General features: G+C 35.2%; 1 protein-coding gene across 1 annotated transcript in view; it reads right to left on the bottom strand.

The window, feature by feature from the left end:
* The window catches only part of bmpR1 (bone morphogenetic protein receptor 1), a 46,282-nt gene extending 40,060 nt beyond the window's left edge, over nt 1–6,222 (bottom strand). The window contains 1 exon segment of the mRNA NM_001164894.1: nt 6,131–6,222. Within this exon segment, the coding sequence (NP_001158366.1) occupies nt 6,131–6,212 (82 nt within the window). The 5' untranslated portion in view covers nt 6,213–6,222.
* Nucleotides 6,223–17,657: the final 11,435 nt, after the last annotated feature.

Raw genomic sequence — 17,657 nt, 5'->3', positions numbered from 1 at the left:
TTTTTTATGAATTGTCTTGTTCCTCAAGTTTCCGATAATGCCACAATTTGTTTGAATGGGCATATAATGTGGGGGGAAATAGACTGCATTTTTAATTTAGTATGACCCCCCCCCCCCAAAAAAAAAGAAATTAGTAAATTTGCAGTGAGATTAAGTTACTAGTAATCACAAGATAATATGCAGATTAGCTGCAGTATTATTTGTTTTTTAGGTCAACCAACAACAACAAACCATAAACCCATAACTAATTACAACTTAATACTCAGACATTACATAGAGAATCCTCAACATACAATAAATATCAAAGATACTGGTACCCAGATATTCTATGATTAGTTAGTAGTATATCACAACTGTCAGAAGGTGTCAAGCGACACAAAGGTGATACTGTAAAATACTTAATTTTCGATTGGAATTTATTTTCCCAGAAGAGAAAGAATGATTTAGTGACAATAAAAAACACAAAATATACCTTTTTCCCTATATGTTACATTTAACACATGAAATCAGCGAAAATAAATTCAATACAAAATACCCCAAAAGTCTTTTCAACATAAATTAATTCCAGCTAAATTAGAATAAAAATAAACAAATTAAGGCAGTTCGCACTGAATTCAAGTTTTGAGATGCTGAGTAAGCTCCTGGGGATGAGTGCAATGCATTATGGGAGAGAACCTACTAATTCTGACTACTTCCCATGACGTTTTCATTGATGTAAAAAATATATCACAATTATTGGTACTTAGATATTTTATGATTAGTCAGCATATATATATAACTACTAAAATAAAATATCAAATGAATAAATTGAAAAGACAAATGAATTTAGCACCACCGTGTACACTTCTGTGCATATGTGCAATGCATTGTGGGAGAGAACTTCCAAATTTGAACAATTTTCACATTTTAAACTTGTGCTTCTCTAAAAGTTGGCATGTGCTCCTAATTTTTTTCAGTATCATGATGGCAGGAATCTATACTAATGAAAACATGAAAACGTAATCTTTAATTCGAAATTAGTCGGACACTCAAACATTTTCCTGGCGAGAACACAATATATCAAATTAAGTAAAGTAAATTGTACTATTATGAGATGAAATATGCCAATATGTTTGAGAATTACACCGTATGGCTGGTAGTAATCTGTGTACATAGTAAAAGCGTTGGATGAATAAGTATAAGACTTACCATCTCTTAATGGTTTTCACTACTATTGTCAAATACTGTTGCCTTTCAGAAAACAGTTCCAATCAAAAACTAGTTCTATGAAAAATGTTACTTAAAATGGCGATGCAATAACTATTATGTACTATGTTACTATGGCAACAGACAACTAAAAATTGATATCATATACATACAAATCAAATCATCAGTAAACTGGCAATGCATCACGCATTGCTTGGAGCATTGTCTAATGTAAAATGGCATTTAATTCAAAATCTATAAGCACTACCATCTTTTGTCTATTTGGTTAAAAATTATCGTAGAGTTCAAAGAAAATTACGAGTGGGACAATATAGCCAGAGTGAAACATCAGACAACTAGTCTACCATTTATAGAAATGAACTCAAAATTCTGCACATATAATACATATATAAATACATGGCTCCAGTTTAGTTAAATCCTGGATGGAAGGCGGAAAGAAGTCAGATGATCAGAATCTAAGTGAAGTTGCTTTACTTTGACTTACACTAATACAAGTAGATTGGTAGAACAATGATTGAATGCAAAAAATTAGAATATGACTGGAATGTATGTTTATTTTATTTTTATTGAATTATTCCTTCATAGTGAAAACAAGTTTCAAGTGAAAACATAGCAATTTATAGTTGTCAAAATAACCATTAGCAACACCACTACATCTATTGGGGGGGGGGGGGGTACTTCGAGTTCAAGGTCATCCTTCTATGTGTATTTGACCGAATACCTGTATAGGACCAAAACATTTATTAACATTAGGTGTTTTAAGAATTTCACATTATTGAGTTGAACATGGCATTTTTTTTAATGGACTATTTCCATTGAAATCTTTGTTTTATTTTTTCAGTGCTAAATGAGCTACATTGTAAAGCTAAAATTAATAAAAACAGTGAATATTTCTCCTTCCACAGTAAATTTCAATACAAAGATTCCTGCACCATGACTACAATCTACAAAAACAATATTGTGAGACACAAATATGTGAAAAAAAATTGTGTAATTCGGTGGAACTAACGGGAAATCGCGCTGGCTTTCAAGAAATTCAGTCACCAAAACGACCTTAAATGAACAAATCATTTCTAGTGGTGAACATTCAAGAGTTTACAGAATATTTTTTTTAATAACCACATTGTAACAAATGAAAATGAAGGCATTTTGATAGATTGTTTGCACTGCATGAATGAATGAGTTAAATATGTCAGGAAGAAAAATAGGCTTAAAATTGATATATGGTTGGCAATACATTGTCTAAGGATTCAAGTGCATGTCACTCAAAAAACCCTCACCCCATTCAGTCTCCCTTTAAAATGTATAAAACTAATCCCTATCAACATTAGTCCAGGTTCATGGCTTTGTACATTTGTACATGGATGTAGCAGATGTCAAATATTTCCATTGTAGTGCATGGTAATCAGCACAAATCAATAGAGGGCATATCAAGCCGGTAATCTCCGTCAACACACTATCAACTCCATTATCGTTGTAACACAAGTTCTTCCAAAACGCATCACTGAACATTTTTCAATATTCTCTTGACACCCTGCAATGTAATCCTTAAACCAGTGGTATCATCGCGTGTGCCTTAAAATGATCAGCTAACGCAAGCTGCTTCATCTATTTCAAACATCTAAAACTAATATTGAACAAAAATATCGATAATTTTTAATGTTACTAGATATATGGGGCTCATTTGCACAATAATTGCAACATGCTCTGAATAATAATTCAAAAAATGTACTAATAACATCAGTAATGAAAATTCTGACATGTGCATTTCATTTTGGTTTCATTACCACATGTCAGCAATTATTCTAACATGAATCAGTTGCCTTGTGGGGGTCAATCAAATTCAGGATACATGTTGATTATTTTGGAATCCTAGGGGGAATAAGAAAAATGATGGCAGAGCTATTTTTATTTCCAGCTACCTCCGAGCAATCTTCTGCAGCTTCACCTTAGTGATCTTTGGTGTTTTCATACGATTTCTTTTAACATCGGAAAGCTACATAACAAAACGATTAAATCTTTGACCATAGAATTAGATTTGAAAACATGAGAAATTTCATGAAATGACATTTAGCGAAATTCCATGACTCCCTGATGAGTCAGGTAAAAAGTTCAGTTAAAATTTTTTCCAACTGATGAAAAATTTATCTTACTTGTACATGAAATTAAAGCAAATTTCCAAGAAAACAAAATTGAATGTCTTACATACAATTATTTATATACATATGTAAATCTTTATAATGAGACCTTTTCATGTCCCTAAATATATTCTAAGACACGACAATCATTGAAAACCAACAACTGACGGTCCGAGACAGTACATTTTTCAGTAGCGCCATTTTACTATATCTAATTAGATTGGACTTAACAAGCCAGCTTCCGTTCCTATGAAAGTTGCGTTAATTTTATTTTCTATCCATTTTACGATATTATTCAGAATCATAGTAAAAATAATATACATTTATATAAAGAAAAGCTGCCGGTATAGACTAACATTGGCAAATGTTGGGAATGTAATTGGAAATCTGCAAAGAGATTATTAAATTTGTACCAACCCAACAGAGTCCAGCATCTCTACAGAATTGCATCTGCATTATAAAAAAAAAACATGCACACAGTATCTGTTTAAACGCTCAAATAAAAAGGAGTTTTTATTTATATTTATGGGGCACTTCCAGGAGCTACTACATATTTCACTATTTTTTTTTCAAACTTTTTAACCCCGTAATACTCGTATGAAATTACCAAATGAGTAAACACATAACGCTTCAAATTACATCTAAAATAAAACCATGCAAATGACTAAAAAATAAATCTGTGGTCAAGCAAAAATTCATCATGCAGCTGCCTGGATTTGAATATAAATAACATAAACATCCTAATATTTTACTCAATGTATACAACAAAGGTCATTTTGGCTTAGTAATACAGGATTTAAAAATATTAAAAATTGACAAAAAGCATTTTTAATTTCAAGTTCAATTTTAAATAAAGAAAATACATCTCAGTTATGTCCATGTTATATGTTCTAAACCTAAACCATGTGACTGCTCTCTTCAAAGAAGTTAATTATTATGATTATAGAGTTCATAAAATACAGCTGTGCGACTACACAGTCAACTACTCAATAATTTATTGGTTGGTAACTGTGCCAGCAAAAGTCTTCAAAAGACTGTAAAACACCTATTTTTTAAATGAATGTAAACATCACATTTATTTAGCATATCAAATCAATGCATTCTTACTGGACAGTGGGGGGAATACCCATCTGCATAAATGTACAAAATACCAGTACATGTAATTCCAAGTTTATTGAGACTTTTGTAATGGAAAATAGGCATCAATCTAGAAGCATGTGTAACAAAATTAAATGTGTTAAACTGCTACTTGTACTGTGGGAAGATAGGTAAGAACCATTTCACACTACTTTTTCTTTCATTTTTATGTTCATATCAGAAATTGTGATATTATTATAGTTATCATTTGTTAGAATAAATTTTAACTGACAACCTGAGTTTTGAGCTGACTATATTTTCAATTTAGTGATAATTCATAAATTACATAAATAATTTTATAGTGAAAACATTATTACATCTAGAATATTTCTTTTTTATAGCATCAAGGAGAAATATGTTCTAAATTTTCCTTTCAAGATTTTTTTGGCGCAACTCCTTAAAACTGATGGATCGTCCTTAGATATATTCATATTAACTGTTATTACCATGAATGATAGGGGTCCTAAACCAAAAAATTGAGAAGTGTCAACCTTTTCCATAGTGGGATTATTTAATTACTAGACACGTGTCGTGTTAATAACAATACATATATAATTTGATTAATATAAAAATGACGTTATGCTATTATGTACCACACTCAATATATTCAAGTAAATTTATGAACTATTGAGAGACTGATGAACTGATTCAAACTACTTTGCAACAGGGACATCCCTCAATTCAGATACGAAGCAATATCATGCGCCACTTCATAAAAATGTAGACAATTACGATCAATCTCCATGATGAATCAAAATTGTCGAACTAGAATGAAACGATCCAGTCCCGGGTGTAGTCTGCAGACGTGTTTTGTTGTACAGTATGACTGTCTGTCCGCGTAATCATAGCGCGCATTATGGCAGATTGTCGTCAGCGGTACACTACATTTGACAAGTTGACAGCAAAAAAAAAATCAGCACTGTCTGGTTTCGCCCTCAGTTGTCGCATATAAGGCTTCAGAAGTCTATAAGATCACGGTGTGAGTCATAATGAGGACTGCAGAAATGCATACGCGAAATTATAAATGACAGAACTGTCTGTCATTGTTGACGGCCCAGTGAAAGGCACCAACAAAAAGTCAAAACTAAACAAAGACGCATGGGTCTAGGAGGAAAGACTAAGTTTATGATACCATCCTTCGTAGATTCATGAGGAACAACGCGATAAACGAACCAACCAACACAAACACTGATCTCGGTAAACAACACCGCCATTTAATTTGGATAAGTGTCCATGCAACATACAAATCTAGTCCATTCAGATTGACTTCACCTCACCTCAGAAAGGGCCCCACTACTTGCGAGCGGCGAAGCGCCTCAGCAGCCACATAGGACACAAGGCACACAGGAAGTCGACACGCGAAGCAGTTCGAAAACAACAATAATACACTACACAGATTTGGGGATTTAGATCTTGCCGGCATAACATGGCTGACAAGCGTTGTTACACTGGGTGAGCTTGTGGCTGATTTACAAGATCTTACAGTTTGATCACGATAAACGTCAACGAATTGAGAAAAATGAAAGACATACATTTACTCGACGAATGCGACTGACCCCACATTTTGTTTAACCACACAAGTATTGAAACCTCGTGAAATCGTCCGCATTAGCGAACTATGTAACAATAAATCTATAAACATCACATACCTCCATTCGATATCGTGAGAACTATGAGAAATATTGTAAAAATCCTAAAAAGTAGACACCAGAGTTCCCTCATAGCCGCCATAACTGCAACCTCCTATAGTTTGTTCATCCGCATTTAATGAGCTGTGACGTCACTTAGATGCGTCTATATGCCATTCGCACCCCCTCTGGAGTTTGAATAGAATCGATCAGCGACGCTTAATCCATACTTACCGACCTTTTTGTACCAGTTGTACAATGGTTAAAGTCTTCGATACTTTGATGTGGTGATCTAAATAATATATTTATTCATCAAAACTCACTCTGATAAGAAAATTATGGAATGTCTGAAAGGTGTAGTTCCGCCAGTTATAAAAACAAAGGAAATTTTCCAAGAGAGCAAATCAACTTCAGACAGGAGGCACAAGTACAATGCGTAAAAGAGCAAGGACAGAAAATGTTTATTTTTAATCCCTAAAACGTTTGAAACTATGAAGAAGTTATAACATGAGTGTGGGAAAAATATTACATTACCGACGTATTTAAGCTTGCTTGGGTTGCCAAAGAAATAATGAGGGCGCTGTAATATTTAAAGTTTATTATTTATGAACTACTTTTGCAAGACAAGTTGACATTTTTCCTTCAAAGTTTTGGTGATCGGATCTCTCAGCAATAGTTAGTAGTTGTATTGTTACTCGGTCGCCTTTTGGCCCGACCAGGACCAAGCCCGACGCCACGGTGGCGCCAGTCACTGAACACTTGAGAAAGGGACCGAGGCGTCGTGAAGTTATTGCATTATTCATAGGGGTGGTTTGTAAAAGAGTCACAGGGGTGACAACTTTATCGCTGTTTGCCACTGTGTATCGAAGTGTAAACTATATCACAATACGACTGTGATCGAAATATACACATCAATATATATGCTGCTACTAGTATTGACTCAATAACCCAAGCAGAATGACGCAGCTGATTCGTGAAACAAGCCCACACAAAGGCGGATTTATACAATTCGATTGAGTCGGACAGTGCGATACTTGTCGACGAGTGTTCCGGCTTTGACGTTTATGGCCAACTTTTCCATAACACACGTAAACCTTGTATTTTAAAGCGTACACCCAACTTGACCGCAGTGCCAGTGCACCCTACCAGTTTACGTAATACAGCGGCACGGGACACCAATACCCCCAGCGTGACCGTTGCCGCGGTACAATGCAAACACAAATATATTATTTACTTGTGTATGTTTGGCGTCGGCGCCAGTAATTTTGGGATCACGTGACATACAAATAACCCAAACACTTGGACTCCTCTGACACCACGGCTGATTTGCATATTCTATGTCATTGCCCTTATTATCTACCAAGTTGAATAGCGTAGTTATAGAACTTAGATGTCCCAGAAGTCTGCCTTCGGCTCGGGACCCGTCAAAAACAATAACGTTGCTTAGAATTGAGAAGGTGCATGGTTGGATTTAAAAATATAAAGATAAGAATTTCAATAATAAATCACAAATTTGAAAAAAAAAAAAACTGCGAGAAATTCATATACTAGTTTTGAGTACGACAAACGGATTCACGCCAACAACAACCGTGCTATTCCGTTGACGTATTCGTGTCCCAAATGACGGTTTATCTATGGTACAAACTTGATTCGATTTAGGATTACAAAATTATCATGCATGCCCGTTTTGTTATGTTTACATTGTTTTGATTTTACTTATAACTTCACAATGTGTCGGAGCAATGAAAAGGGTTCGACCAATTGAGGCACAGGTAGAATAACAATCCTGCAAGGTGCTTGCAGGGAAAACATGTTGGTACAATCATGAAAAATAAGAATGTTCAAACAAGAAAAAGCGAAATAATGCACTGATCAGCTTCTTCCAACCACCCCCATGATTTCTAATGTTTGACTCCTAACTACCACAGGTACCAGGCAACTAAATGAAGTATGTTAATGGTCCGAACCTGGCGGGCTTGGACGATTTTGGATAAAACAAATTGTTGTTGGTGAATAATTTGTAAAAAAAAAAAAAATGACACTATGTGTGGGAATACAACCTAGCATGTGTGAATAAAACGTCGCAGATGTGAATAAGTATTTGGAAAAAAATCCTCCACCCTCACCCGATTTCACCCCTTATTTTACCCCTTCAAAATACGATATTAAACAAAAATAACATCAACAACAACATATTTATTACCAAAGGTTATTCTTGTTACTATATTCGTGTTACTATAGGACGTTAGAAAATATTTGTATTGAATCAAACACGAAACACGTGATACCACTAACGATAACTGAGAATCATGTCACCAATAATATCCACCGGACTCCAATTCTATTGTTGAACGTAAACTTAACATATGTGTTGACCGGAATGGCAATCCAAATGCGACGCTTCAGTAGTCACACCTTTGCCATAACAACTGTTTTACAAAACATATATTAGTATATCAAACGCACTTGTCGAGTGTGCCTAATTGGTTCAAGAAGATACAATCGGAAATTTCATTTTGATCTCAAATTTGCAATCATGAGCGCATCACGCTACAAGTATTCTTTTCACATGGAACAACTCGATTAGAAATGTCAGTTGACCTTTGATGCGGAAACGGGGTGAAAAATGATAGGCGAGTGTCGCTAGTACATCCAGATCATTCCCCTTTCAAAGAACAAAACGCGATACCTCATTTAGATAATTTTGCGAAAACTCGCATCACTTAAAATGGTTGTTTTTTGTTATGTAAAATTTGAGTCCTTTTCCACCACGAATTAATGATTTCTATGGTTAGAGCGTTGCTTTTAAGTGATGTTTAAGCATTACACTTATCATTTTAATCACGAAAGCTGAAATCGTAGACTCCTTTTCTGAGACTTTTCAAAAATTCCCAATTCCCCGTCCAGAACGGCACATATGAGTTCAAGCTTTCCAATCTGTCTGCGATTTGTTAAGGATTGAGCCATTTGTTAATTGATGGGAGTTGTGGGGGATGTTTCGATTCTGACACTGTGAAAAATGATAAGCTCCCATAGAGTGGGAAATAAAAATATCTTAAATTATGCAAAACAGAAAAGTGACACAAATATGTAGGTTCAGGATGAACAAAGAATACTCAACTTGAATTGTATTTGAATATATAGGGTGTTTTGTTTTGTGTGTCTACCTGGCCTGCTGTGTTGAAGATAATTCACCACGTATTTTATATGTTACACGTGTAATGCTCCTGCAAACCACAAGGCTTGTGTTCAATGATGAAAATATCCATAATATCCCGTAACAAGTGCAAGCGTTATAGGGTCACCTGCATGAGGATAGATTTTTGCCTCACTCGTATTTTATGAACATATTTCTGTATGACGAATGGACGTTTTGCAGTCTTCAACGAATTACATAGACTGTCAACAGTCAGTTGTACCTAATATTAATCTGTTATTATTAATAAATATTGTGTATAAACGTAATAAGTGTGAATAAATTACGAACGCCGGGACAGGAAGTATGGAGTGCCGTTAGGAGTAAAGTCTCTCGCGGGAATTGCTTCGATTTCATATCAAGCGCCTTCGGGCGTTTGAATGTTTAGGATGCACAATTACATTATGCCCGAGGACTGTCGACAGTCTACGATTGCACTATCACCAATAATCATTGGATGAACAGTGAGTCCGTAGAATAGGAATAGAACTTGTCCTAAGAATGTTGATTTGATTGATCATGGCCACCCGTGTTCAATTTATTTGACCGTTGGAAATCAGCACATTTTACGTCTTGAACTTTAAGACTAAGTTGGTGCATAGACCTTAAGTTTATGGTTAGTGATATTTGAGTCGGGAGAAATTCTGGCAGTAACTGTTAGCTAAATCTTGGCTGTAAAAATTAAAAACGCTTAACTGTAACATTAAGGAAGATTATTTTACCAATGTGGCCCGGAAGTCAAAGTATGAGATTATCGTATTCAAAAATTGGAGTGGAGTTAAAACAAGATGGTGTATGTTTTAGGGCTATTATCATTGCTTTCCTTTCGCAATGAACATTTTGCCAGGTGACCATATGGCGAAAAATTGCTATATATAATACATGTACATGTATATAGACTTTCCAGTCAATTTACCCATGTATTAGTATTGCAATACAGTAGTTTGTTTTTTTTGAATGACATTAAATATTATTTCGCTGATAAAATATTTTTTTTTTTATAATACATGACAGCTGTTTACAAAAACAGACTGACATTATTAAAAACATCAATATACTGGTTGACTGGTACGATTAACTATACATTTTTACGCGGAACGTTCGACTTATGATGTGTATATATTCTAAAATATGCCATAAACCTATGAGCTACCTTAAGAAGCTATCAACAGTGAGCTGTTGTACTACGAGGAAAGTAAAACAAATGAGATACTTCTAATTACTATATGGAAATTAGATAATTTACATATATTATAATACTTTGCCTCACAACAAATACATATTTTGATAACAGTTTATATTCATACGCATCAAGTGGAATCTTTGTTTATCATAACGGAATCAAAACACTATTAGTGTTTATCACTTTCCACATGAAGAATAAAAGGACTGGCTGTCACACTGAGAAACAATTGTTCTATATTGGTGTGGAAATATTACAATTTATTTACTTCCTTCCCCGTACCCCCCTAGTTTTAAAATTGTCTACTCCTACCCCAACGCAAAAATGAATACATTTCTCAAATGGACCAGCTTCGCAGCGGAAATGGCAACAATTGTCTACGAAAATCCCCATTTTCATGAATTTTTAATCTTTGCGCCAAGTGACGATCACTCACATATTTATTTTATTTGGGTTTTATGAACAACATGATATGAAAATATATTGTAAAAGTAAATGAAATTTGATCACCTGTGTTAATGACACGGCAGCCTCTCGCTGCGTATACTGTGGTAAGCTGTGGGCAGTCTGCCGATTTTCCTTTTCCGCGGCAATTTTTCTTGTAAAATTTGGGACTTTTTCCCGTTTTTTTTTATTTATTCAAACCCCACGGGGAATACAACACAAATGGCAAGAATGTGCTCAAGTATAGCTATTGACCCACATTTAAAATAGCGATATGATACCGACATTTTCCATATTGTTTAATATAAGGATTATCTGCGGGCCTCCTTGAAAAAAAAATGAAAATCGGACAATCTGATCAGAATAACAGAATAAGATACACTGGTTATATGAAAATTTGTTTACTTTCAAAACTGGGATTGTAGTTAATATGATTGATTCTCGTTGTTGGAGTAGTTGTGAAAGACCTCGCATGTGGAGATATTGGCTACCAGCATATGTACAAGCGTATACAGAGGCATGATATATAGCTAAATAGCCTTTTCTAATTACAACGATGTATGGTACGTGCTATAACTTTTGACACTGAGCTGTTTTTCCCGAGGTTGTGTGTAATTTTGACTCCAGAATTTCGGAAAATGCATGTTATGTCATCTAAGTTGTATTTGTTCCGTGGCATAACATTTTTTACAAAATGTTCTGTATAACAATGTCGAAAATTAGTTCCGTGCACATGCAGAACAAACAGAACGGGTCCCAGAATCAGACTTAACTTTGTTAATACAAATGGTCTGCGATCTTCCCATCAGATATATTCCGAAGCAGGAGAGGGTTAACGATGTAATTCCATAAGTGTGTTTCAATCGATGTAGAATCGTAAAATCCGTAGTCGATGATGTCAAATACCGCGGAAAGGTTTAAGTCTGAGTATATCTTTAAAATACGCCATGACAGTTTTCTGGAGCAGTTGAACATGAATTAAAAACATAGACAGTATAATAATAGACACTTTTATATACTATCCATGATTAAAACAAAAATGGTTAATTTTATGATAACCTACAACTGTTTGCTTGCCCAGTTAACGAGTTACACATGTTTTGGTTTTGGTGGTATTATGACAGAATGGTATCACTATGTGAGATATTTCATGGTGTAATATATATTCAAAGTTTGTTATCGAATCAACTTCTCAAATTCTACACACATAATAAACACATATAGAATCGTTTAGTTTTTGTTTGTCTGACCACCCAGGATTTGTATCCTAAAGTATTCGTGAATGCACCGTAACCATGGTGATTGTGTGGCGCCCACGCAACATCCCAGGCATGGCGCCATTCCCAGTCAAAATGTCACTAATTAAAGATTAAAATGGAATGTTTTGTAAAATTTGAGTATTTTCAACTCACATTAAAGCCCAAAAAATTGATTTATAAAATGGCGTCACTGTTTCTTGTTCAGAGAAAAGCGAATTGAATTTTCCACACACACACATCTCCGTGGTATTTTACTCATGTAAGATTTGCAATTTTATTGATATCATATCAAATCGGCAGACCGTGTCATATCCGGTATTTATGGTAGTATTTGTATTGTTTATGACTATACGCGCTGTGCCGAGGCTTGACTCCAGTTTGTCTAGAAGAGTTACATCATCGGTTTATCACGATCTGACCCCTGCCACGAAACCAACAGTATAGGAACATTATACAATTGAATACAAACAAGTAAAACACAATGTCACCCAATATGATGTAAAATAAATAGTAAATATAACCGCATAACCCCGCGTAATTTGCCGAATTATCTACAACCGTCCGCCAATTCGTCCTGCTACCCTTTCGATCGCCATCTTTTTGTGTACCATTTTACGGTATGGAACGAGGTGGACATCATTTCGTATTAGCTACAACTTTTCATCAAAATATTTGAGAAAAAACTTATAACTTTGATGTGAAAAAAGGTGGCAATAGTTGACTTTGGCATGGTTGGAATTTGATAAAATAATGTTTTAAATTTCTACATTGATGTTGCGGAAAAGCGGAAAAAGTATCAAAGCATGCATTTTTGGCTCAAATATAAAAAAATGAGCATAAATCCCCCCCCAAATATTTAAAAGAACTGCCAGTTTGTAGTTTTGTTTCACGAAAATTGATAACTGGAACTATTGATGCATTCTTAACCCCCGGATACGTTAGTAAGGTGAACACTAAACAAGTAGTTCGAATAACTTAGATTACTATACATCCGGGGACTTTTCAGGTTATATAAATATTTTCAGAAAAGCAGAATCATAAGACCCGTTTTTACAAAACAATGTGCAATGAGGACATCAGTCTTATATTAGTAATTGTTTTTTTTTAATCGTTATAGATACAATAATTATTACTTTTTTTTATAATTTATATTTTTATTTACTTTTATGTATATAACATACATGGACAAACAAAACACATACATCACATTACAGAAGGCTTATGATCTGAAGATATGATTTCAAAAGAAACTGGGTGTGGTCAGTAAGATCCAGCTAAATAGAAAATAAATACATAGAGTACTCGACCGCGTTAGCGCCCATGCCCGGACAAGCGCCCACCCCACTTTTGAGCAATTTTTATATTTGGGGTCACATTCGGCAAAGCGCCCACCCCTTCAAAATGCAACTAATTTAAAACTTGGTCTTGCGTAACAAATATTGGTAAATACATGTTGACTATTTAAATTTAAATTTAATACAATAATTATAATGACTACGATCTTTGTGGCGAGAATACTAAAATATTTCACCATACATCTTAGAAAAAAACAATTCATATTGCGTTTGTTTGTGACTGGAATTGGATTTCATTGGTGTTCAGCCCGGATTACAGAAGTATACGGACTTACCTCGTCCAAGGAAAAACTTAAATCAATGATCACTCGGCCGAGAGAATCAATAAAAGTGGACTTATATTAGGTCCTAAAGTCAGACAACCTATTCTAATTCCGATAGTTAACGCATGAACACATGATATAATGTACGAGGGGATTAGTGAGCCAATGATAGATGTAAGCTCTTACGAGTCAATCCAATAAAACACTGATATCTATACTCAAACCAGCTGTGCGTTATTACTGTGATTTCAGGGATATAATACGTACAATCATTATTTAGTATCCAATCTGTGGTGCTGTATAGCAGTATAAGAGCAGCTGTGGTCACAGAAGAAGACAAACTGTCTCCCCTATCTGTACCACCCGGTGATCATCAGCGACAATCAAGTATACAACTAAATTACTTTTTAGGATTCCCATCAAGCGGACTAGGCTTATGAACGTGCACAGCCCGTGAAAGTCATGTTCAGTCATTTGTTTTAATTGGAATGGAATTATTTGTTATGTTGCATGTAATAAATACAATACAGGGAACATGCCTGCACCGTTCTCCCGAGTAGAGTAGAATTCAATTTCAAGGTGACGTTCAGACAGCTTCTTCTCATTCACTCACCCACTCACTCACTCACTCTCTCTATATATATATATTATATTGACCGTGGAGAAATAGAATCCCATTTCAAATTTGGTATATCTATTCAAATATGCATCGTTTGCTCGCTCGCACGGTTTCGTTTCGTATCTCTCTTCATGTGCAGTAAGTTGGAACATTATACGACATTAAAAGTCGGATATGCCATTTTGTTCCTAGTTCGTTGACAGTTACAAAATAACAATATCAAAGGTCCGCAACTTGTCAACTAATATTTTGAATTGATGAATTTCTGAAAATAGTGTTATAGTTTTTTGGCGTATAGTTGGGGATGCGAGATGTGGCCTGCTGTAACATAATATCCCAGGCAACTTGAACTTGTGGGGAATGCAACCGAATCCTCACATTATTACCTAGATAGCTACAAGAATCTCACCCACGTCATCATTTTAGCGTTTTATAACCCCTCATATATACCAAGTTCAAAGCTTTATATTCCACATACAAAAGCATCAGACAAAATTAATATACTTTCAGTATGCGCAAAATGCGCGTTCACGATATATACATATTAAACGATTTGCATACAACATTGTATAAAAGCAAATTATAGACAATTTTGACCAAATAAAGCAAATTACGAGCGGGGCATCCCAAAATGATGAATGTTTTTTTTCCCGTTCAGCACAAAAAACAACCGAAAATGCTGTGTCTGTGAGGGTTGTGTGTGTGATTTGGGTGGTGAGTAGGTAGTGTATGGCAGCCATTGGACTGACAGTCAAATCTACCCCACCCCCCTCCGTGTTGATGCGAGGAACAGTTTCCTGTCTGGCACGTTCTTAACTGGCTTGTTGGGACTCAGCTTGGAAATTGTGATAGATACTTGCCCACATTTCTTTTTTCAGTTATTGTACTTTAAAGACCATAAATTACAACTAAAAAAACTTATATTACTCTGCAAGTTCACGTAAATACCCCGGGTAAATACTCTACCATGCTTTAAGATCATACCCGTTTTAGTGGAGTGGGAGTTATTAGTTGCGTTGTCTTTAACGTCATCACCAGCACGCAGTCATCCGTTCATCAAACAATTTTATTAAAGCGCGGTGGTCGTCGCGCTGCGCAAGTGCGACATTTGTGTTGATAAACATTGATTTTCCCACATTCCAATGCGCTCTTCTAATGGGAATCACAAGTATGAGGTTTGACCTGGGCGCGACTTGCACTGAATACCACCATGACTCCTTCGATACTTTCCAATCACCTAAAAATTACGTAATTAAAGCTTCGAAATGTCTCAGTTTGAACAAGTTGATCTGCACAACAGTCCAAGTCGCCATCTTTGTTTATATGAGACCTATATATCTTGCGCATGCTACCGCCCTTTAAACTTGTTTGTTAAAACTATCAGCCCAACTACTTTGCTAATTGATAATGCCGCTATCAGATTTGTTTTTTTCACATTGATAAGTTCAATTTCCTCTGTTTTTGGTAAACTATTCTAATCATGAAAAATGCCAGCCCAACTGTTTTACTGGTATTTTTATTGCCAACCATTGTTTTATTTTAGGTCAGTTTCTACAATTTGTGATCCGCCTGAAGCTTTTTTTTTTTTTTTTTTATAGTTTTGGTGAAATACATTGTAATGAAAGTAAGGTATAAATACGTACTGTGATGGACATTAAAGCGGGGGAGTTGTCACCTGCACATGCGTCAGATGGCCATAGCATGTCATTTTTTACAAACAAGCGTCTACCCACGAGCTTCTGCGTTTTTACCGTGTGTTGTTATCATCGCTTGGGACTCATTTCCCACATGTACCGAGCAGGGGCACCTAGATAACATACAGTAAAACACACCCTACGGAACATAGATTGTCAGGTCAAACTGTAATACATTCAGAGCAATTTACATTTTTTTTATTAATAGATTACCGCATACAAAAAAATGGAAATGTACGTGATTTTGAAAATATACTGTAGTTCAAGTGTATTAGTATACGTTCTGTGACTTATTAAGTCGAAAACTAAATGATCATATTTTCCTGGATCTTTACTTTCTCAAAACATATATACTACTATAGTTACGTGCTTAGAACATCTGCACGATAGCCGCAACGTGAAAGATCCCTTGAACCTATTTAACATGAAAGATCCCTTGAACCTATTTAACGTGAAAGATCCCTTGAACCTATTTAACATGAAAGATCCCTTGAACCTATTTAACGTGAAAGATCCCTTGAACCTATTTAACGTGAAAGATCCCTTGAACCTATTTAACATGAAAGATCCCTTGAACCTATTTAACGTGAAAGATCCCTTGAACCTATTTAACGTGAAAGATCCCTTGAACCTATTTAACGTGAAAGATCCCTTGAACCTATTTAACGCGAAAGATCCCTTGAACCTATTTAACATGAAAGATCCCTTGAACCTATTTAACATGAAAGATCCCTTGAACCTATTTAACGTGAAAGATCCCTTGAACCTATTTAACGTGAAAGATCCCTTGAACCTATTTAACGTGAAAGATCCCTTGAACCTATTTAACGTGAAAGATCCCTTGAACCTATTTAACGTGAAAGATCCCTTGAACCTATTTAACGTGAAAGATCCCTTGAACCTATTTAACGTGAAAGATCCCTTGAACCTATTTAACGTGAAAGATCCCTTGAACCTATTTAACATGAAAGATCCCTTGAACCTATTTAACATGAAAAATCCCTTGAACCTATTTAACATGAAAGATCCCTTGAACCTATTTAACATGAAAGATCCCTTGAACCTATTTAACATGAAAGATCCCTTGAACCTATTTAACATGAAAGATCCCTTGAACCTATTTAACGTGAAAGATCCCTTGAACCTATTTAACGTGAAAGATCCCTTGAACCTATTTAACGTGAAAGATCCCTTGAACCTATTTAACGTGAAAGATCCCTTGAACCTATTTAACGTGAAAGATCCCTTGAATCTATTTAACGTGAAAGATCCCTTGAATCTATTTAACGTGAAAGATCCCTTGAACCTATTTAACGTGAAAGATCCCTTGAACCTATTTAACGTGAAAGATCCCTTGAACCTATTTAACATGAAAGATCCCTTGAACCTATTTAACATGAAAGATCCCTTGAACCTATTTAACATGAAAGATCCCTTGAACCTATTTAACATGAAAGATCCCTTGAACCTATTTAACGTGAAAGATCCCTTGAACCTATTTAACGTGAAAGATCCCTTGAACCTATTTAACATGA

This window comes from Saccoglossus kowalevskii, chromosome 19 (assembly GCF_978046115.1).
Source record: "Saccoglossus kowalevskii chromosome 19, keSacKowa6.1, whole genome shotgun sequence".
NCBI lineage: Eukaryota > Metazoa > Hemichordata > Enteropneusta > Harrimaniidae > Saccoglossus > Saccoglossus kowalevskii.
This window is presented reverse-complemented; position numbering and strand designations above follow the sequence as displayed.